Below are 24,093 nucleotides of genomic sequence, written 5' to 3'. Positions count from 1 at the left end.
TATAATTATCTAGTTCTAATATGGTATTATTTTTTTTAACATTTATTAATATACATTTTTAACATGGTTACCTGATTCATGCTCCTCTTATCCCCTTCACCCCCCCCCCCCGCACTCCCCCCACCCTTGGCCGATGCGCATTTCCTCTAGTTTTGTCATGTGTCCTTGATCAAGACCAATTTCCAAATTGTTGGTAGTTGCATTGGTGTGGTAGTTTCGAGTCTACACCCTCAGACATGTCCACCCCGACCCATGCGTTCAAGCAGTTGCTTTTCTTATATGTTTCCTCTCCTGCAGTCCTTCCTCTGAATGTGGGTAGCATCTTTATAATATGGTATTATTTTATTATCTAGTTCTAATATGGTTTTTGAGTTCTCCAAAATATTTGAGGTCTGTAATGGTAGAATGGACTAGTGTCTAGACATGTGTATTATTGCTATTATGACTGTTGTTCCATAACATATTCGTGTAAAAAAACCTAGTTATCAATATTCTGCTCATACATTTTATCCACTAGTCTTCACTGCAGAAATGCTAGAGGACTTTATCTTCCTCTGGATTGGTTGTTGTGATCGTTTCCCAATTTAAATCTTTCTTCTTTCTCCTTTTTGGGCTTTTCTAGGCTTGAGAACCTTCTTTGACAGTCATTTTCCTGATGAAAACTCCATCTAAATAGTTCAGTGTATAATACCTGCGGAGCATCTCTAGGCCAGGGCAGACGGCACCGCAGCTCCCGAAGACCTCCAGTGAACCTCACATTCTTTCCTTGTCCAGAACTCTAATTCGTGGAAGATACTATATAGGCTGTAGCAATGTACTTCTTGCCATTTCCGTAGGTCACCTTGTCCCAGGTATAGGTTTGGATAGCCAGGGGGTACCCCCCGAGGCTCAAGTGACACCTGTAGGGAGAAGACACGCAAGGTCACCCGGGGCAGAAGCAGCAGAGCTCGTGGTCCCTCCCAGGGCCTCGGAGACCCGAAGAAATGCAGGAGGGCATCGAGCCTCAGCAGCCCATCTCCTGCCTCTCTTTCTGGCGGTTGGGAATACCGTCGGGTCTCCCCAAGCCCGCTCCGAAAGTCCCAGCTCGCCCAGTACTTACACACCGCCAGGCCTGCTGATGAAGCACAAAGAATAGAGAGCAAACTCAAACTCCGGACTGCTGCCAATGAAGGCGGATCCCACTTCTTTGAAGTAGCCGTCCCAGTTGAATTGCATTCCTAGCACGTCGGGGTAAGAGTCCCACTGGAGAGAGAAGACGGCAAAAGCATGAGCTGGCGGGAAGGACAGCCTCAGCCAACTGGAGCTCTATAAAGCAGGGGAAGAAGGTGACGGGATGTAATCATTCTACGCTTCGGGTCAAGTCGACTAAGTGCCGAAGACTGGGGGAGCTGGTCCCTATAGAGACCATTTCTTAGAGAAATGTTAATATTTCTGAAATTTGGTAATGGTCCAATAAGGGCAATTTCCACCCTCTGGCAACCCTGTTAAACAAGAGCCAAGAAGGGAGTTACACAGCCTATGAAGCAATTCTAGTACAAAGGAGAAAGAGTGGGCAGCTGGGTAGCTCAGTGGATGGAGAGCCAGGCCTAGAGATGGGAGGTCCTGGGTTCAAATCAGCCACTTCCCAGCTGTGTGACCCCGGGCAAGTCACTTGACCCCCATTGCCCACCCTTACCAATCTTCCACCTATGAGGCAATACACCAAAGTACAAGGGTTAAAAAAAAAAAAAAAAAAAAAAGGAGAAAGAGCATTTGGCATTTTCCTTTCAAGCCCACACTTAGAAAATGAAGACAATCTACTGTTTCCCAAAGATATCCTAGCACAGGGATATTTTAAGAATGCCCTTTGACAAAACTTGAGTCAACCTGGGCATTCCTAGCTGATGGGGCAGGGGAGGGTGGAAAGTCAGTGATGGCAGAATGAACAAAACAGGAGGAAAAAGATAATCCATTCATTTTCTTGGTGGACCTGAAAAATGGCTGAGCAAATTGTGGCATATGAATATAATTAAATATTCTTGTGCTGAAAGAAATAATAAAGGTGATGGATCCAGAGGAATTCTGAAAGACTCGTAGATTAGGATTAAATGAGCAGGGGGCAGCTGGGTAGCTCAGTGGATTGAGAGCCAGGCCTAGGTTCAAATCTGGCCTCAGACACTTCCCAGCTGTGTGACCCTGGGCAAGTCACTTGACCCCCATTGCCTACCCCTATCACTCTTCTGCCTTGGAGCCAATACACAGTATTGACTCCAAGATGGAAGGTGAGGGGTTTAAAAAAAAAATTTAAATGAGCAGAACTAGGAAAAAAAATTTGCACAATAATATAAAAGAATAATTTTGAAAGATTTCAGAGGTTTGCTCAGTGCAATCCCCAATCAATGCTTCAGAAGACTGATGATAAAGCAAAAAGAGTTGATGGAACAGAGATACAGAATGAAGCCTGTGAATTGTTTTGCCTGACCATACTTAATTGTTACAAGGGAAAGTTTATATTTAGGGTGAAGAGGCAGTTAGTATGAAGTGATAGAAAAACCAAAAACAGGTGGGGGAGGACAGAAAAAAAACATCAAGACACAAAAAAAAAAAAAACCAGAAGAAAACAAAAAGTTCAGAAAGAGATAAAAAGCAAGTAGAACTTTTAAAAATACTGTCTTGTTTAATTTAATAGACACTTAATCCCAACTATAAGAAATAGAAATTCATTATTTCATACACAGTCTTCTTTGTATATTTTGTATTTTGTTGGTGATTAAGTTGATAATAATAAAAAAAAAAAAAACATTTGTTTAAAGAAATGTTCCTTTCAAGCAGTCTCTCTTCCCTGAAGCCTATGTTTCAGTCAAACTGGCCTCCTCTCAGCTCCCAGAACAGGCCCTGATTTCCCCCTTTGTTCTTTTGCTCACATAGTTCCCAATATCTGGAATGTTCTCCTGCTGACTTCACTTGCTGAATTCCTACCCATACTTTAAAACACAACCCACGTGCCAGCATCTTTTATTCCTCTGCCAGAGGGATCTTTTCCCTTAGAGCTAAAGGGCACTTTTTATGCCCCTGGTAATGCCAGCCAATATTTTATAGTATAGTTTTGCTTAGAATATGTTTGTTTGCATGTCGACTCCTCCATTAGACGGTAAGCTCCTTAAGGGCAGGGAGGGTCTTTAGCCTCTTTTTGCATTCATCTAGCACTGTGCCTATAGTAAATGCTTCATAAATGTTTGTTGATTGGTTGATCGATAATTATTAGAGTTCTAGAGTGTAAGCTCTAGGAATACAGAATCGTATTGAACTAGCTCCTAGCATAGGGTTTGGCATACAGCAGGTGTTTAATAACTGTCAATGCTTTTTGAATACATAATTTCCAGTTGTCCCATGAAATTCTTTTGTAGTGAAACAAAGAGAACCACCCTAAGTGCCTCCGAATTTTCTCCCTTTTTCCCCATCACAGGGCACCTCACTCCAAGGCTTCTTTCAGGTAGACAAGATAATGAGGGCAATCAGGCTTATTTACCATCCTCAGTATCAAACTGCTGATAGAGAAACAATGACAGCTTTGGCATCTCTAGATTGGAGGGATGAAGAGAGGTAGCGAGGACCCCCAGTAAGGTTTTTTCCATCTGTAAGAATAGTTATTAGGACTTACAGGCCCGTCATAGTTGTGGCTGTAATAGTCAACCAGACCCTCCTTCTCCTGCAGGTAGAAGCGGATCCAGTTATGGAATCCTGACACTTTTCCCTTTTTCACTTCACCTAAAACAATAAAAAATTTCAGGGTTGATCATTCACCCGTGAGACACCACTGAGATCGGCTTCTGCTGACCTCATAGATAATGCCAGGATCCCAGGAGCTCCCTCTCCCCTTCCCATTTCAGACAAATAGGAATTTCTTCATGGTTTTCCTGGACTTTCTTTCCCAGAATCTTCTATGCCACACACTGAGGAAAATCCTTCCTTTGTGTTCATCTATAGTGGCTTCGAGTTTTTCAGATTAATCCTTCTCCTGAAATAGGCCTTCTCCAGTTCTCCAAAGGCAGGAGCTCTGGTTATATCATGAGGCTAGGACCTATAGACATTAGGTAATCTATAGATAATGTGGAGTAAACAAGGGGAGGAGAAAATCACAGGCTCTCGTGCCACTTTTTATAAAGTGGAAAGCAAAGATGCCAAAATGATTGGAATGCTGTTCAGAAACAAATCTTCCCTATAGAATCTCCCATTAGAAATAGTGTTCGGCAATGATACACGAATAACCCAGTGGAACTGCTTGTCATTTCAGGGAGGGGGGAAGGAAGAGGGATGGGAAAAATCATGAGTCATGTAACCATGGAAAAATAGCCTAAGTAAATAAATAATTAAAAAAACAAAAAAGAAATCGTGTTCGGAAATCCTAATATTCAGAATCTTCATGCCACTGGATTCTTCCAGATGAGAGACTGCGCCTTGAAATGGCACCCTGATCTCCTCTAGCTTGGACTGGTTAGGGGAGAAAACAAAAGGGTGCAAGAAAAACGCCTCATCTATCGGCACCGTTTCTAATCTGCTGGTCTCAGATGGGTCCCTCAGACCCTTATTGAAATAAGTTGTCTCCTACCCTCCTCCCTCTTAACCATCACACAGAATGGTCTTACCGGAGAAAACATGTTCAAAGCCACTGGAGTCCCCCTCATCATGGCCCCGGGAATACAGTCCAAACCACATCTTCTTCAGGTCACTGACAAATTCTTGCTCTGAGCTGTATCTGTCTGGGGAAATGGAAATCGACATCTGGGAACTGATAGGGGCAGATCTTAGTTGTCAAAGAATAGGATCTCAGATTCAAACCATTAAGATGTTAAAGGGTTCAGTCAAGCAACAAATATTAATGGAGAGTATCCTAGATAGCCAAAATAATTTTAGTTTACCGAAAGTAGGAAAGATATATCTAAATGGATTCTGCCACTCAAGAGAGAAGATGAATATACACAATAAAATTATGAAACAATATATTACATTATTCTAATTTATATGATATGGGGTAGTATAGTGGGAGGGTGTCATAAAGGAGGTGGGACATGGGATGGGCTTTGAAGAATATAGTAGGATTTTGCCTGGGACAGGGTGGAGATTTAGTAAATATTCCAAGCAGAAGAAAAACCTGAACAATGTCAGGAAGATGCATGAGCTAAGAAGTATGTATGGGACTAATCCCTTCCTGGAGATGAGAGTTTCACTGTTTGAAAATCTGGCAATTTAAAAGCCATGAAGGTTATGGAGAGCATATTCTACCTGAGTAGAGACCAGCAAATGGCCAGAAAGGCTTCCAGCACAGAAATTTAGTGGAGTTCTTAACCTCACAGTGATTGCCTCAGAGACATGGATTGGTTTGAAAACAAACTGTGAATCCCAGGCTATACTTGGGCATAGAACAAACAGGATTAAAGGAACTCTGGGATTCTAGAGGAACAAAGAGATTCAATATTCAGCAAGAATGTGGAATGATAAACAGCATCATAGATTTAGAGCTGAAAGGGATTGTAGAAACCATTGAGTCCAACTTCCTTATATTATAGATGGAGAAACAGAGGCACAGGGAGGTTAAGTGATTTATATAAGATTATATAGCTAGTGAGTGTCTATGGTGGGATTTGAAGGTCTTCTAATGTCCATCACTATCCACAAATTCATGCTGCCTTATCACAACAATTACAATGACAAGTAGTGTCCTACAGTGAGTGGACAAAGAAAGTCCAGCCTTGGAATCCAGATGACCTGGGTTCAAGTTTTGCCTCTAACATGTTCAAGCTGTGTGATCCTGGGTTCAGCTTAAGGAAATTTTTTAAGACTATAAATTACAGAGGAAGCTGGGTAGCACAGTGGAGAAAGCTCCAGGTCTGAAGTTGGGAGGACCTGGGTTCAAATGTGATCTCAGACACTTCCTATTGTGTCATTTGAAATTATTGTAAGCCCTGGAAGACTACATCTCCCAGAACCCTCTCTGCTACAACTTCCCCTGACAGCTCCCACTTCCTTTGGGGGGAGGCATCAAGGAAAGTATAAAAGGGAAAGTTTGGTGCCTTTTCCCACTCTCAAGGCTGGCTGGGCTCTCCCTACCCTGAGACCCTGATCTCTCTCTTGGACCCTTTTCCCCTTTCTTCCTACCTCCTAGTTTTTTCCTAGACCTTTCCCTTTCTAATTAAAATAAAATCTAGCTATTCAAACCCTAAAGTTGCTCTCTGATCATTCATTTGAGGGCTCTGGTCAGTATCCCCCTCCTGGGGCTGGGTACTGCTACCTTCCTTTCCCTTCCTCTACCTTCCTCTCTCCTTTCTCCCATCCTACCTTCACTTTCACCCACACACTATTTATGTGGCTTTGGGCAAGTCACTTAACCCCATTTGCCTAGCCCTTACCTTTTTTTTTTGTCTTAGAATTGATACTAAGACAGAAAGTAAGTCTTTTAAGAGACTGTAAATTACAAATTTCCAATATGCCTCAGTAAAAAGAGTTGTTCTATCAAGAGTTCCGAACAACAGATGAAATCACAAGTCCAGACCAAGAAATAATGATAACTGATATTTAATAGCATTCTAAGGTTGATATACTACTTTTTTTTTTGCAACAACCCCATAAGATAGGTAGTATAAATAATTTTATCCCTATTTTTACAGATAAGAAAAACAGTCTCAAAAAAATAAAGTACATGGACTAAAACCACGAGGTGGCTGGTGAATAGACTGCTGTTCCAAGAGTCAGCAAAAACCTGAGTTCAAATCCAGTCTCAGATACTTAGCTAATACTTGCCTCAATCTCAATAAGGGATAACTATAGCATCTACCTCACAGAGTAGTTGTGAAAATCAAATGAAATAATATTGTTAAAGTGCTTAGTATAGTGCCTGGCACATAGTAGGTACCATATAAATGCTTATTCCCATCCTTTTCTTCTTCCATACCAGGCAGTTAATAAGTGAAATTAGTTCCTTAAAAATGGAACCCATCAAAGTGGAAGGAAAAGTGGATGTCCATTGTCCTGATGGCAACCACTCAGAGTGGGCCTGGGTACTACCTTACCATAATAGTGGAGGAGACAACTCTCAGAGGCAGGAGTATCTAGATAAGTAATGGCTAATGAGCTTGTTATTTTGAGACAAAAAGAAACAGGAAAGAACAGGGAAATGGAAATAGACTTCTCATTTAGAGTAAGAAGACAGTCTACCAAGCCAAGAAGTTGTGCCAACCAAAAATACCTTTGGCTTGATTAGGCTTAGTTTGTATCAGGAACCTGTACTGTGTAGGAGTTTCCTTCCTGCGTCTTTGTTGCTTTTTGAAATTGCTGCCCCCTCACCCCACCAGTTTCCCAGTAAAAGCAAATTAGAGCATCTCTAGTAGAATGGTAAAACAGCTCCCTGGTTGGTTAGTAAGGGAGGTTAGTAAGTCAAGTCAAGGACAAGCTGGCTAAATGTGGTGTTGACAGTCGTCAACAAATCAGTTCTAAGTCAGTTAAAGGATTCTTCAGGAAGACTAGGGACTCTGGGGAGCAACCTAGAAGGAGGGAACCTGGCAGGAAAAAAGACATCCTTTTCTTCATCAGATTCTTTGGGATTTAGTTAAATACTCCACCTCCCAAGTCAGCCCTCTTTAAGTAATTTTGACCTTCCAGACTGTATTCTCAGTTGATAAGGCTATAGAATTTCATTGATAGGCTTGGAGGGTGTCGACATGGTATCTAGAGACCCCAAACTTGTGGCCTGGTGGGATCTAATGAACCCCAAGTTTTAGGATTAGTTTGTGAGTTGGAGTCCCCAAAGCTTGTACTTGTTCCCTGTTCCTAGAGAATCCACTCTGAAGGGAATCTCTGGCTAGTAGTAATACCCTTTTGTCTTAGGTAGTCTTCCCCATTGTATCAGAGACCCTTTCCCAGGAAGACACACCTGGGCAGGGACCATCCTTCTCTTACACCCTAGCATCCTTTCCTAAGCTTGATTGTAGTCAGTATGGTAATGTCAATCATCTTTTCCGGTCCCAATTTCTTTTGTTCCTTGGAGTCATCATCTAGCACTCCCAGGGGCCAGGGCCCAGAAGTTCAATCCTCAGACTTTGTGTAGGCATGGGCCGCTCTGAGTAGAGGCCTACCTCATCCCTGTGACCCCTGTCCTTAATTAAAAAGTAGCTTTTCTGACAATTTTATAGTTCTGAGTTTTTTCCAAGTCAACAAGAGGAAGAGTTTAGGAGCTAGCAATGGACACTAGTGACTCTTGCTTTGGAGTTTTGCCACACATTAACAGTGAAAGAAGGTGGTTATGTTAGAGAGAGAGAGAGAGAAAGAGAGAGAGAGAGAGAGAGACAGAGAGAGAGAGAGACAGAGACAGAGAGAGAGACAGAGAGAGAGACAGAGAGAGAGACAGAGAGAGTGACAGAGAGAGAGAGACCTATTATTATGCTCCAAGCACTGTTCTAAGAATATACATATACAAGCACACACCAAAAAGCACAAAAAGACAATCTCTACCCAAGTAGTTTACATTCTAATGGACGAAGAACATACTGATTATTGAAGATTCTGAAAAACAGACAATTTCTCAGCTCTCTAGGATATAGTCATTCTTCCATTCTCCATGTTCTCTTTGACCCTCTCCCCTAGATCTTTGCTAGAGTTCAGGGGCTTTGAGGATCCCCATGCTCTCTCATAACCCTTCCCCATTCCCTCTCCAGATGCTCTCTCCCACCTAACAAAGGGGTTCACTCACTTTTTTGATGAAGGAAGCCATAAAGTTCCTTCATGACTGCCGTCTTCATTATCTCTCGAAGAAAAGTGTCCTGTTCTTCAAGTTGCTGAGAACTGAAGTGTTCCCCCTGACCTGTTACCCGGTGGTAGTTATTGAGTAGATTGATGAATGCAGCATAGGTTGGTTTGGAGAAGAGTTCTTCATTTACATAGCTGTAGAGCCTGAGTAACATTAAGAGAAATTGGAATTGGGTTCCATGGCAGAACAAAAATTATGATCCTAAGGCAGAGAAATAAGGAGCTTGGAACCATGAGCCATCTCTTAGAGACATGCATACAAGACTCATGCTCTCAGTCATATTTCATCTCTCTACCCAGACTCTCCTCTTTAAATATCCTAAAGAGTACACAGAAAACATGGAATTCAGAATTATGGCATAAGGTTAAATCTGATTATTGCTTTTCTATGTGTATATATGGGAGGAAGAGTGTTGTGGTCCTAACTCAGACTTCCACAAATGTGACTCCTCTCCAGTTCAGTGGCTCAGCAAATAGCCAGGGCATACCAGCTCTACACTCTCTAGCTTTCATTATTTTATAATAATTATTATTATTATCTCTCCCATGCCTCTCACCCTCACCCAAGAGTTCATTCATTCCTCTTAACGTTCTCTCTGAAGGAACTAACAAACTTTCCAATACTGGACACAAACACTAGGCTTTGGTCCATGTTCCTTCCTTCACCACACCCAGGCTAGTTTCCATCTACTCAGAAACTAACACTATTCCAGAGGCAACTTCCTGAAACTTTTAAATAGACCTGTGGAAGAGCCCCAGGGAATCACTGGACACTGCCTTCCTCTCACAGATTCAAGCACTTAAGGCATTCTACCTCTATCCTTCTGCCTTGGAGCATCTTCATTTTTTGACAAGTTATCAGGCTACCAAAACCCCCACTATAATAGATTACATACAAAATATGATACACTATATTCGGTCCTGCAAAGGAAATCAATGGACATAAATTATCATTCCCTGAAAGGCTACTTCTCCCTACTGTAGTGTGTTTGCCTTGATACGTTGTGGTGTTTACCAGATTTTACTACCATGAATTCCATTCGTGCCTCCCACCTTTCCCTTTTGGATTCAGTAATCTGAATAACTGGAGCTTGATCTTACATAGCCAAGGTTTACAAATTGGACATTTACTTTCCCATCTACTTCCTGGTTCCCCCTGATTCATCAATAGGGACTGACAAGCCAAGAACTTTTGAGAACAGCTAGAACTGACCAAGTGCATTTATTTTACTACTAAGTCAGAGCCCCTGCTCTGGTGCAGAGATTGTCTTCAGACCATTGAAAAGAAAGGGCAAAGATCTGCCAAGAAGGGCAAAGACTGACTCAGAAGTTACCTAGGAAGGAGAGAGGGGAAATGGGGGGGAGAAGCTGAGTCCTAAATCCTACATGCTTTTTTCCATCAGATTTCCTGGGGCTAGTAGCTCTCCCTCTCTTCCCAGGTCATTCTGCCTTTCACTTAGCCACTAGGAAGGTTCTACACTCATTCCAGACAATCCTACATCTCTGGTGGTTTCTTCCATCCTGCCTCAGTTATCTTTTATTATGTTTCACCACTCAAGTCAATAAGAAAACCTGTTAGCTATCTAATTACAATCTCTCCAGCTACAAGACACTCTTGCTTTCCTTTATATTCTTCACAACCTCCTTTAGGTCACACATTAAATACCTTCCCCTTCTTTCAAATTCATGTTACTTTTCTGCTTCTTAGGTGAAAGACTTGGAGATTTAGGGATTGAGTTAGACTCAAAAGTAATAGGAACGGGAAAAAGCAGAAAGAAAAAAAAGTCTGGAGAAGGGGGAAGACTTACGGCTCAGGGCATCGATCCACTTGGTCATTTGTTTCAGAGGGGGAGATACGGTTCTGGCTATTGATAATGATATCTTCCTTTCTAGCTTTGTTGGTGTCTGCCTTGTAGATCTTTTCTGAGATAGTCAGGAGTTCATCCTTGGTGATGGCATCACTCCTTCGGGAGAAACCATCTAGAAGGAATGAAATGTGGAATGTGGAAGAGCTCCAGGGAGAAGTTCAAAGAGGCAGACCTCTCTGCTTACTCTCCCTGGGGTACCACCAAAAAAGCAAGAAGAAGAGGCATGGAAGAGCTGACATTCTTCTTTCTTTTCGGATACTGTATGTCATGGAGTGGTCATGGAAGGGCTTACCATGAGCACACAGACTTTCATAATCTTCACAGCAGTTCCCAAAATTCTGACACTTTGAATTGCAGTGGCATGGGTGGTGTTTGTCAAAAGCTTCATGACAACGGCCATGGCAAGAATTAGGTGCCATATAAAGATCTGAAAGGACAAGGTGGCAATGGTTAGTAGTTTACAGGTCATCCCAACAAAACCAAGCTGATTTTGGTCTCATGAACCAGACTAGAAGTCATTTTGTCCCTTCCCTCTCACAACTTGACATAAGAAAGAAAAAGGCAAGTGGAATTGTTTCTTCTTAAAGGTCTCTAGGAAAAAAAACACTACTCAAATTTTGCTCAGACCCTTCACAGTCTTCATAGTTAGTCTTGATGTCTAATGGCTTTTCCTGATGCTCCTCTCCTTTGCTTCTCTCCTTTCAGTAATATATTAATGAATGCCTCATTGACTCTATATGAAACTTCCTGGAATCTAACTCTAGAATTCTTATTCTGGCTCTGTCCTTTGTTTCATTTCAGGTCTCTGGAGGCCAGGACCCACTAACACTTTGCCCAGCGGCATATCTTTGGTGATCCCCTCTAGCTCATTCTGGCCTCATCCAAATTTGATAATGTTATTACAAATAATACAACCTCCTTTTCTACTTCCCTCTTTAATTTCTTACTAGCCCTTAGCTTTCTCCCTTTTCTTTTCTAGTAGGTTTCTACATCCTTAGTATCAAGGTTCAGAGATTTGGGATTTCTAAACTTTTAGAGAAATAAAGAAACCTACTGCTGGCTGGGTCTGCTTCTTCTTCCCATTCTGTCTCTACCTCCATTGCTTTGGGCTCTTCTTGACCTAAAAGGCAGAAAGGCAAAATGAAAAAAAAAAGAATCCTATTCCTTATCAAGAATAGTCTAGTTCCATTATATATAAAGGTAAGGGGCTGGGTATGACTACCAAATATTAGAGAATTTTAAAAGGAGAAGAATGATAAAAGCAGTGGGAAATATGAGAGGATGAATCATTGAAATGAGCCAGAATATGTTATATGTAACCATACCCACTAGAAAACAAAATTTCTTATTTTTTGAAATTGTTAAAAGAGTTTTTCTTATTTTCTCTTTTTTTCCCACACAAGTAGCACATTGATCTCTGGTTTGTATATTCTCTTTGGGTTGTATATTCTCGCACTGGAGCCATAGCTTCTCCAAAACTTGTATCACCTTTTTCAAGTTTATCAATTTTTCTTTTCAATGTTTTTATCTCCTTTCTTAATGCATCCACTAAATCACTATCATCAAAATCTTTCATTTCATGCCCATTATAAACATAAACTACCACTCTCCTTAATTCATCAAGGTCCATATCCAGCCAGTTAAGGCAACTGGTTTTGAAATAGTCCTTGACTACTTTGCAACAGTTTTTTACAAATTGTCTTCTCAGTTGTCTAATGTCTCTTTCTCTTGTTAACTCAATGTATATGTATCTTCCTCCCAGTTCTATAAGTTTGTCCATGAAATCCAAGAGGGATTTTCTCCTGTCTCTTGCTTTAAATTTTCAAATTTTGTCCAGGTACAACGTCTATCTGAATGTGCTCTCATTTCATTCAGAACTGCTTTTGTAGCATGTCATAATTTTTCATAGTCTTTTTCATCGTTAACATCTCAATGAGAGTCATTCTCAGGCCAGTGAGCTGCACCCCACTCCTCTCTGGTAAGCTCGATAACTTTATCCTTTTCCCTTTTAGTTAGTAACTCATCTAGAAGATATTCAAAATCAATCCAGGTTGGATCAAAATTCCTGCATATCTTCTCTAGCTTTTTTTTTTATCACAGCTATGAGATCCTCCTCAAAAGAAGGAATGCTGTGCTTAAATCTCTCCATAGCCTGAGAGGTAAATGATTTGTGGTGCCTAACTTACACTCTCTTCTTTGAATTAAAAGTTGGTACTTCTCTTAAATGTAATAGGCTAGGGTTTGTATCTTTTTTCTTCTGGATTTTATTTTTTTTCAGCCTTGGTGGGAGAATTAGAAACAGTAGGAAAGTTAGTTTGAATGAGATATAGTGAGCGATAGTTTCAGTCATTTGCAAGATACTATATTCAGCTTTAGAGATAGTTTTTTTGTTGTCTGGCTAAAAACTGGCCCCATCCTTGGTGACCTATAAATAGTTCTAGCCAGAGAATGAGTTTGAAACTTTAAGAGAGTCCAAGCAAGAAGTAAGTAACCTTTTCCCCATTCCAGGGAATAGGGAGTCCCAGAGAGGTACTTCCTCTCTCCTTTGGCTCCAATAGCCAAGGGCATCTTGCAGCTGAGCTCCTTGCCCCAGGAGACACCACATCCAGGATGAAGTGGAGATGCAGATGCTCTGTAGTGACACAGTCACGGAGGTAGTGTTCACGCATCTCCAAAGAAAATAACAGTAAAGAGCCAGCTAAGGACTCAAGAGAGAGCTAGCTCTGGCAATTGAGAGTCAGAAGGGAGTAGACCCTGGAAAATCAGCTGAGTAAACTGTCCAGCAGAAATTCTGCTGAGGGTGGGGACCTTCATGGGGATTTCACAAGGAGAGAAAGGAAGAGATGTGTAATCCTGGTCACATGTTTGAGGAAATGTTTTGTAGCTAATATTGTGATGTTGTTTTAGTAAATGCCATTACTTTGGGCTAACTGAGTCTTTTAGCTGCTTGGTAAGGGAAGAATTTATGAGCTATACCAGTAGGAATGGGTCCCTGATGGTAGTCATTCCTCAAGGACCTCAACCTGAAAGTGTAGGTTGGAGGTAGCTGGCCTGCCTGTGTGAACATGTGCCATGTCCAGGGAATCTAAAAAAAAAAGTTTTGTATCTGCCTTAACTGTTTTTAGACACTTCTCATATATAAGAGCATTGTGCTAGACAGTAGAACATAAAGATACATACAGCCCAGATCCTACCATCAAGGAATTAAGACTACAATAAGGGAGGGAAACGTTATACAAATTTTACAAGACAAGTTATACAAGTATAGCAGGAGACTGGGCAAGCTCAGTCCTAATGAGCATACCCCATATGTAGAATTGATGAAGTCCCTTCAATGGACTTGGGAACATAAGCTGATATTACCTAACTGGTTCAAAGAGATGGACTTAAATTTTTTATTTTATTTTATAAAGCACCGTGGGAACCTTAAATTTTTATGCAAATGTTAGCTACCATTTTAAAAAGCATATTTTGGCCTAGCTCTGTGATTTCATTAATGTAGAGAAATAACTGGCATAGAAATTATCCTCTAATGTATGTATACAACTTTTTCTGTTGCCCAAGTTATGAGTTATGGTCTATGAGTTACTTGAAACACTGAAAGGCTAAATGATTGCCTATAAACACACACACACACACACACACACACACACACACACACAGAAAACAAAGTTATATTTTTTCCCTCCATAAAAAGAATGAAAGAATGCCTTTTGGACCATGAGAAGAGATGGATTTTTGATTGGCTGCTGAACCAGAACAAGGGCCCATTCAAAAGGCACTAACTGGCAAAAACAAGCCTTTCATGCCTGGCTGCTGGTGAAAGAAATATGCTGGAATGGCATATAGCCTGTAAAGATAAGTCTCTGTTCTTTGCTTTGATCTTCCCTGATTTTAGGTGAAGAAGTATATGAGACAGCTACAACTTTCTGAGCTTTGAAAGGTCAGAAAGGCAAGCCACCAGAAGTTCAGGATTTGGAATCCATGCCAGATTTTGTAGTCCTGAATGGACTGTTTGGCCCAGAGCTGATCAAAGGCAAGAGAGAGAGAGAGAGAGAGAGAGAGAGAGAGAGAGAGAGAGAGTTAGTCATCCATCCATCCATCTACCCATCCATCCATCCATCCATCCATCCATCCATCCATCCACCCACCCATCCATCCATCCATCCATCCATCCATCCATCCATCCATCCATCCATCCATCCATCCATCCATCCACCCATCCATCCATCCATCCATTGGCTGGCTATTCTACTTTTTGAATTGATTTTGGTGAGACAAAATTTTCTAGGAACTGCATTAAGTTCAATCTTACTCCCTCCAGGCTCAGGTGGCATAAAGGAGTGTGTTTCCTCAAGTGTTAGGGTAAGAGCAATGGTCTTTACTTCTGTTTTGGTTATATCTTCTAAGCAGAAATTCCCCCTACCCCTTCCTTTTTTAAAACCTTACCTTCCATCTTAGAATCAACACTATATATTGGTTCTAAGGCAGAAGGGCAATAGGGGCTAGGCATTAGGGGTTAAACTTCCTGCCCAGAGTCACACAGCTAGGAAGTATCTGAGGCCAGATTTGAATCCAGGATCTCCCCTCTCCAGTCCTGGCTATTTATCTACTGAGCTGCTCCCAGAAGATATCCTTTTGTTGTTCATTATTTAACTGAAACTGGGTCTCTAAGTTGCTGGGAATTGATATCAGGGAGAAGACATAGGAATAGGGGGCTGGAGCCAAAGGCATTGGAGAAGATCCACCCCACTCTCAACCTCTGAGAGGTACTGATAAGAACCCTAAGAGGAGATTTAGCAAGCTTTATTCTAGGGCACTTGGTTTGTCTGTGAGAATGAGATTGGGATGAGAATTGGGATGAAGGGTCTTAGAGTTGCTAGGAGACTGTCCTGGGAGAAATTTGAGGAGATAAAGATCCCTTTTTATCTGGGAGTGGAGGGAGGAGAGTAAGGGAAAGTTTCATGGAAGATGGAGCATCTGGGTTGGGTCTTCATGAAAGACTAAAGCTTCAAATTACAGAGAGGAAAGAAATGAACATCCCAGAAATGATGTACTGTGTGAACAAAAGCAGGATGAAAAGAAGAAATGGAGAGTCGTCCAGTCTGACTAGGCCACTATTCTCCATGAAGGGGATTAATAGGAGATAAGACTAGAAAAAAGAATGGAGACAGATTGCAGTTATTGATAACATATTTTAAAAACATTTTCTCATTTGAGCCTCACAGAAACCCCATAAGTAGGTATTACAAGAAGTATTATCCCCATTTTACAGATAGGAAACTTGAAGCAAGGGGTGCCTTTGTTCATGGTCACTCAGCTATCCATCCAAAGCCAGGCCTCCTGACTCCAAGTCTAATTCTGTGTGCAGTAGACCATGCTGAAAGGCTTTTAACACCATGGTCGTCCAGCATATCTCTCTGATCTACTTAGGGGCAGCTAAAGAGGCAAAATGCTGGCCTGATATCAGGAAGACCTGAGTTCAAATTTTACCCCAGATACTTATTGGCTGTGTGACTCTGGACAAGTCACTTAATCTCTGTTTAGTTCAGTTTCCTCATCTGTAACATGAGGGTAATAATAGTATCTCCCTCCCAGGACTGTTGTGAGGTTCCAATGAGATCAGATTTGTAGATCACTTAGCATAGAACCTGAAACAGAGTAAAAGCTGTATAAATATTAGTTATTATTATTATTAAATGGCATGACAACACAGAATTATTGAACATTTTTGGGTGGAAGAGTGCCATGATCAGAGAAATGAAGAGCTTTGGAAATGTTTTGCATTATTGCACATGTTATTACCTATTTATGTCAAAATGCTTGTCTTCTCAGTGAGGGAGGAGAGGAAGAGAGAGAATTTGGAACTCAAAAATTAAAAAAAATGTTAAAATTTTTTATATGTAATTGGGAAAAATTAAATATTTAAAGAGAGGAATGAAAAAGAATAGAACAGAATAGAGTATGAAAGATGATTTGGAGAGAGCATAGGAAGGCAGGAGGACCAGTTAGAGGGCTACTATAATAGCCTAGACAGACAGAAATAAAAACATATCACATCATTTTAAATTGTTTCCTCCTTATGTTTACAATTAAATAATTCCACAGGTGTATCTTGCTTTATGCAACAGACATTCTTGAAAAATTATTCATAGCTATAGTTTAGCTAGATTTGGGGTTACAAGGACTTTTTGGGGCTGCCCTGGCAACACAACCTACATGTAAACTTACTTCTACAAGAATATGTGTCCCAACTTCTAAATAACTGATCTAGCACTGAATTTTTGGAATAAAATGAAAGGGTACTGCCTGTACTTCAAACTACCAGCCTGATGAAGGATGGGAGGGGAAATCAAGAACACGTCCCCATTTCATTTTCTGTCTAGTAAATCAAAGATGGGACACTTGACCCAAAGCGGGTGGACGCTGAGCTCTTGACTCCGGACCAGAATAGAGGGAAGTGATTCTGATTTTTATGTATCTGGGTTAGACAGAGAGCCTCCTCCCATGATCGTCACATTCCTGTTCCTGACGGCACATACTCTGACTCAGGGCCGGCCCCCTCCACCCAAAAGACTAAGTCAGAATGAGTCCCTCTAGACAGGGAGGACATGCTAAGACCTTGGCACGCGCCCCCGGGCGCCCTGCAGAGCCACTCACTTGTACACAGTTTCTCGTAGTCCTCGCAGCAGTCCTTGTGTTGCTCACACTGGTGGTTGCACTGGCAGTCAGCTGCCTTGTTCAGTGGCTCTCCACAGCGATGCGCACATGATTCCATTGTCCCTTTTGGCAGCAAGAGACACGAGGTCAGCCTTATGGTGTCTCCATTCTCAAAGGAGCAGGATTCCACACCAGCAAGCTCTGGGGGACTCCAAGAAAGGTTCAGAGACAACAAGGAAAATGGCCCCAACATTCAAAAAAATTCAAACGTCCCTGCTCAGAGGATACTTTCCCTCTTCTTTATTACATGGCCCTCCTAGCCATTTTAGGGCTTCTTTATATCAGCGCCAGCTTGCCTGCGTCTTCTCCTCCACCCCTTTGTCCTATCCTTTCTATTTCATCTCACCATGCCCTCTTTTTGTCTTTATTCCTCTCTCTTCTGCCTCTTCCATTCCTTCCACAACCTCCTTCCCGTCTCCTCTGGGCGTAAAATATAAATCCCATTCCATTTGTCTTTTTCCTATCTCCGTCCCACTCTTGTTTAAGGTCCATGTTAGAGTTGGGGCTAGGATTAATGCTGAAATTGGGTTAGTGCCAAGGAGGAGTTTGGATTAGGATTAGGGGATGGGATAAATCTTATAGTTTGCAGCCAGGGTTAAGGCTCAAGTCCAAGTCTGAGCTAGGATTCAGTGAGTAGCCAGAGTTTGGATTGCACACAAGCAGTTCAAATCCGGCCTCAGACCCTTCCTTTCAGCGTGACTCTGCACAAGCCACTTAACTGCGTTTGCCTAGAGCAGGGGTCGGCAACCTTTTTGGCCGTGAGAGCCATAAACGCCACATTTTTTAAAATGTCATTTCGTGAGAGCCGTGCAGTGCTCACAGTGCCGCTCCTGTGACAGCACCTGAAAAAAAAAATGGACTTTATGGCTCCTGCAGAAAGAGCCACATCTGGCCCTCAAAAGAGCCGGATATGGCTCAGGAGCCATACGTTGCCGACCCCCGGCCTAGACCTTGCCCTTCTTAGTTGTTACTAAGACAGAAAGTGTTTAAAAAACAAACAAAAAGGGTTTGCATGCAAGCAGCTGTGTTGAAGTGGACAGTCCACTCCTTTGGTGTTGGAGGGCACGGGTTTAATTCCTATTCCCACTACTCAGGGCATCCGAGGCATAGGCATGAAGCTTGTTTTGTTCATGTGCAAATGAGTGATAATTATGCTGCCTCGTTCCCCGAGATGCCGTGACTATAGAGATCATGTTCTTCTTGGAAAGTACATCTCCTACAGTGATGACGTTTGCACGCAACTCAAACTAGTAGGAAGGCAGCATTATCATTTATAGGCTTTCTGATTAGCCTGTGTGGGGTAGAGTCCCCAGAGCGGGCACATCTTCTCTTTTTGTCGTTCGGTCATATCCATTGGGTCCAACTCTTTGGGACCCTATTTGGGATTTTCTCGGCAAAGATTCTGGAGGGCTTTGTTATTTCCTTCTACAGTTCAGTTTTACGGATGAGGAAGCTGAGGCAAAAAGGGTTAAGTGATTTGCCTGGGGTCACAGAGCTCATTGGTGTTTGAAGTCACTTAAGAACCTTGAATTTAAGGAGATGAGGGGCAGTGGATATGCCAGGCCTGGAGTCAGGAGGACCTGGGATCACTTCCTGACTCAGATACTTTCTAGCTGTGTGACTCTCCATAAGTCACTTAATTCCAATTGCCTAGCCCTTGCCACCCTTCTGTCTTGGAATCAATACTTAATAGCGATTCTCCAGTAGAAAGTAAGAGTTTAAAAAAAAAAAAAAAGTAATGTATCGAGGCAGAAATCCATGACCACACCTGGGAAAAGGAACTAATCAGGATCCACTAAGGAAGGTGGGTCACCACCGTCATCTTCATATAAGTTAGCACCTGCCATAGGGGCAGGGCTATAGTTAAACTGGTGGTTTAATTTTAATTCGCTCTGTGCAAATGTCAGAGTAAGGTCTAGAATTAGGGTTAAGATTATCCGTACAGCTAGGATTAAGAGTTAGGCTCTTGGATTTTTGTTCTTGTTATTGTGAAAGTTAGGACTATAGGTTAAGGTTGATGTGAAAAGTTACTGTTGGCATAGAGATTAACTAAGCTTAGTGACTCAGTTAGATGTGAATTTTGATGATGATTTGAGTTAGAACTGGATTTGAAATAAAGACAATTATTAGAATTGGAGTTTGATTAAATGTTTAAATATGGTAGAGATTGGGACTAATTTTTTTTTAACTCTTACCTTCCTCTTAAAATCAATACTAAGTACCAATTGCCTTCGGTCTTAGAAGCAATAAGAATTATAGATTCTAAGGTAAAAGAGCAGTAAAGGCTAGGCTATTAGGGTTCAGTGGCTTGCTCAGGGTAACACAGTTAGGAAGTGTCTGAGGTGAGATTTAAACTTAAGTCCTCCCAATTCCAAGGCTAGTGCTCTATCCCCTATGCTAGCTAGCTGTCCTAGAACTAATGTTAATAACATGATTAGGGGATAGTTTAAGATCACCTTTAAAATCACTGATGAGGGGGTAGCTGGGTAGCTCAGCGGATTGAGAGCCAAGCCTTGAGACGGGAGGTCCTGGGTTCAAATTTGACCTCAGACACTTCCCAGCTGGGTGACCCTGGGCAAGTCACTTGACCCCCATTGCCCAACCTTACCACTCGTCTGCATTGAAGCCAATACACAGTACTGACTTCAGGACAGAAAAAAAAAATTAAAAAAATAAAATAAAATCAATAATGAAAACAGAATATAATATGTTATAGGAGGATTGAACAGGTAGTTCCCAGTTTGTGAACACAATGTTGAAATGAGGTTTGGATTATGTTTAGGGTTAGGGTATGGGGTAAGTCTTAGCTATTGAAGCCAGGTTCAGGGTTAAGGTTCAGTTGTGGGCTGCAAACTTCTTGGGGGACTTCAGGATCATCGCAAGGGGTCCAGGAATTCATACGTGCTCTGAGCATCATCCTTTTGGTTTCCGTTTAGCTTTAACAGAATATGCGGTATTAATCCAACTATTTACTTGTAAAATTGTTCAAAATTAGTGTTCAAAAAGGTGGGGAACCACTAGCCTTAGATTAGGGTTAAGCGTTGAAGGTCATTGATACGGCTAGAAATTTGAATAAAATCTGTTTTATATTTTTTTGGATTGGGAGTTATTTAACAGCAAGGTTTGCATGAGGAGTTAGCTTTGGAATTTAATTTGAAACTTGTTTTAGGTTAGGAATTACAGTTCAAATTCCAGCTAGGTTAAAATGTTTAATGTTTTAGTGGCACTTGGATACTCCACGCCACTGATAATGTATAAAATAAGCAAATTGTCTGGAAGTGTTTTATCAATTGGAGATCCCATTTCATACCCCAAATCCAGTAGCACTACTTTGTATTCTTCAGACCCATTTTTAAACATGTTTATCTAGCTGAAAGAAAAAAAAAAAGGCAACTTTAACTTCTCTGTCTAGGAATGCCCTAGAGCCTGTTCATCCTGGCTCTGGAGAACTGGCTGCTAAGTTTTCAGTAGGAGCGTTAAGCCCAAAGAAATCGGCAAACACCTCAAAATCAAGGCTGTTTACTATTTTGTTGATTGTCTAAATTTAAGAAGATGGTGGAGAAAATATTATTCATGAAGTTTAAACTTAGAAGAGTCATGAGTACTTTCAGAGTACTGGTTGTCAAACACTGACCAGCGCACCACCATCTACATCCCGGAATTGTTGGGCCCAGGGTCCCAAGAATTTTGTAAAGAAATATTGGAATATAAGGGAAGGCAGAATTGATAAAGGATCTGTGAAAGCAGCCTGATGATACAAGTGACTTTTCCCTAGAACATGATTTGGACCTCAAATTATTTCTCCCTTAGGAGTTTCACGTCTGGAAGATACCCCCTGATCGTTAAAATTGGTCATCCCTTGTGGTCCAAATCCAGAAACCTGAAGGGGGAATATTTAAGAAAAGGTAAAGCCTGCCAATCAGCTTAGCACCAGGAGCATAACCAGAACCCAAGCAAGAGAGAAATGGGAAAAATTGGGTGTCCAGGATAAGCAAATCTTAAAGTAGGATATAAATGCTAGCTTTCCAACTGGCATGTTTTAGGGAAGCCTCCATTGGAGCAAATGGAATTGTTTTTTGGTCCTAGAAACACAATTCTGTTTGGTGCCCAGGAGGATCCTCTGTATCAGCTGGCTCTTCACATTTTTTGTTGTGACCTTTGACTTTAAAGTTAGTCAGTCTTTGGAAATGGGAGGGGATGATGGGGTTGAAGACCCTCCCCTTGCCATCTTAGGGACATGGATTACACAAACTAATCAATCTGACTAATCCACTCTTAATTCTTCCACTCAGCATCTACCTCATTCTGTGTCTGTCAGACTTATTAGATGAGACACATGAATCACTGCCCCACCTTCCTCCTTTTTTCCGTCTGTCATCCTCTTTATTTGGCTGTATATATGTGTTGGTCTATCTGTCTTTCTCTTGGTCTCAATTCTTCTTCCCTTCTCTCTCTGATGACACATTTAATCTTTCCATTTAACCTTATTATCTTTCCTATTTCCTTAGGCTGATCCTTCGCTAAGTCTGAGGCAGCTGTGGCTCATTGGTTAAGAGCATTAGACCTGGAGTCAGGAAGACCCGAATTCAAATCCATCTTTAGATACTTACTAGCTGTGTGACTCTTGACAAGTCATGTTTACCCTCTGATTGCTTGATAAATAGACCGAGTGGAGATCCTGGTTACTGTTTCCATAGGAACAACCGATCAGTTTTGAAGATCTTAAGTTTCCATCCAAATTCCCTCAAAAATAGTTTCTCAAAATTTTCTTCAAAACCAGTACACAAATGAAACACACAAGTTGGCAGTGTAGACATTGCTGGGGTAACACTGACTTACACACACACACACACACACAATTCTGACAGTAGAGATGGAGACTCTTTTCCCACTGACATATGGGAAGTCCTTGAGATGCTCATATAAATCCCACAACAGGAGCACATAGTTCCTCTCAACTCCCATAGAAAAAGCATCTCAGGCTTTACGTCTGGAGCTCTGCTTTTTTCTTCCTTCTACAGGAGAGTGAACAAGATCCATGGGCTAAAGGGAGGAAAAGCTGCTCTCCTCTTCCTTTACACAGGAAGACCCACTCCTTCCTCGACATAAGGCTCCAACCTCCTCTCCTTCTACTTCAAAGTATTAGTTTCTTAGCCAAGCATTCACAACACACTTTCTCCCAGGGGATAGGCATGAACATTTTTGCATCTTAGAGCTTTGTTCAGGCTCGAGAGATGCTTAGTTCCCGGTAGTGGTAAGAGAAGGGAGACCAAGAATCCCATCCAGTGTTAGGTTGACTAGGGTCCTACCTTGCCCTCATCCAAAGTCTCTTTGTCCACATCCCGGAAGAACAAAGCCCTTCTCCTTAAAGAGAAAGGTAAATTGGGGAGGAATGGGAAGAAGTCAGCAATAGTTGTTCTCTCTTTGGGAGATAACAGCATCCCAAATTTGGAAGGGGGAGCTCCTCCTCAGCATTCTGCCTGTGCTCCCTTGATGAGTTTATTGCTATCTACCAATCAGACAAGCTGTTGTAGTTGGAAGATTCAAAGAGTGCCCAGGGCTATTGAGCTTCTTTTTTTAAGCAGCCTCTCCTCTCTTACACCCGGCTTGAGGCAAGTTCTTCCAACTGTTTGCGCCTCCAGTCTCAGCCATATTCTCTAGCCCTTTGGCTTTACTAAGGAGACACTCTACAGGTTACCACACAAGCCGCCTATTTTACTGAGACTAATCTGGAGAATTTTCAGGCTCCCTGCCCCATCACTGACATAAAAGTCAATGTGGGGTAATTACCAAGATTGACCAAACATCTCAAATACAGGAGTCACAGCATCACACTGCCCAGCTCATAATAACATAAGATATGTCATTCTGGGTCACTAATAATTCAATGGAACCAAAGCATTTTGTTTTGCAATAGTACAATTCTCCTTTATGATAATTCAATTCACAGAGGCATCCAATACCTTGAGACCAACAAAGGAGTTTAAAAAGATAATCAGAGGGAGGAGGCTGGCTTTAGGTCAGAACTACGTCCTCCCTTGCCCTCAATATTTTCCCAAGCTCCCCAGTGCTTTTCTTCTTCTAAAACACCACTTATATGCATTACATTCTCCCCTTTTCCCATATACTCACCAGCCCAGGCTAGTCTGCAGATGAGGACCAAGAAGAGGAGGTCCCTGGTCCCCATGATGCAAAGGCACAGGGGACTAGTGACTGGTAGGCTCTTCTTGTTCCGGAGGAAATTCCACAAATTCTAAACAAGCCTATCTTCTGGACTGAGCCTTTTAAAGGCTCAGGGCTTGTGGAGCTGGTGCTTCCAGATCTTTTCAGGAAGGAAAAAAAAAAAGGGGGAGGGAAACACTAGTGGGCAGGAGGCAGAGACGAAGGTGGGGCCCTGCAGCTGTTTGAAGCCCAAAGGAAGGAGCCTAGGCAGGCAGGTAATTCCAGCTGTTGGTGGCTTCCCTCTGCCTAGAAAATAGGTCATCCACAAACACGACTGGGGTTGACTCCCAGAGAAAAGAGATGCCTGAACTCAGGTCTGGGACAGGGAGTATCACTGGCCAGTTAAGGTATAAGAGAAATGGACAACCCTGAGCTTCTTAACGTCATCACATACTCTCTGCCTTGTGCTTTGGCTTGGGAAGCCACCAATAGTTTTCTCTAGGTTTGGCCAAACTAAATTGGAGTTGGGGTATTGCGGAGAAAAGAGTAGGAGTTGAGGTCTGAG

General features: G+C 41.8%; 1 protein-coding gene across 1 annotated transcript; it reads right to left on the bottom strand.

Annotated features, from left to right (window-relative positions):
* Nucleotides 1-778: 778 nt before the first annotated feature.
* Nucleotides 779-23,553, bottom strand: ENDOU (endonuclease, poly(U) specific). The gene is made up of 10 exons (XM_044678656.1): nt 23,499-23,553; nt 17,307-17,429; nt 11,701-11,766; nt 10,939-11,073; nt 10,587-10,758; nt 8,723-8,922; nt 4,626-4,739; nt 3,641-3,747; nt 1,100-1,242; nt 779-899 (listed from the first exon to the last, which is right to left on the bottom strand). The coding sequence occupies exons 1-10, from the start codon at nt 23,551-23,553 to the stop codon at nt 779-781; spliced, it is 1,236 nt and encodes a 411-aa protein (XP_044534591.1).
* Nucleotides 23,554-24,093: the final 540 nt, after the last annotated feature.

This window comes from Gracilinanus agilis, chromosome 5, assembly GCF_016433145.1.
Source record: "Gracilinanus agilis isolate LMUSP501 chromosome 5, AgileGrace, whole genome shotgun sequence".
Lineage (NCBI taxonomy): Eukaryota > Metazoa > Chordata > Mammalia > Didelphimorphia > Didelphidae > Gracilinanus > Gracilinanus agilis.
This window is presented reverse-complemented; position numbering and strand designations above follow the sequence as displayed.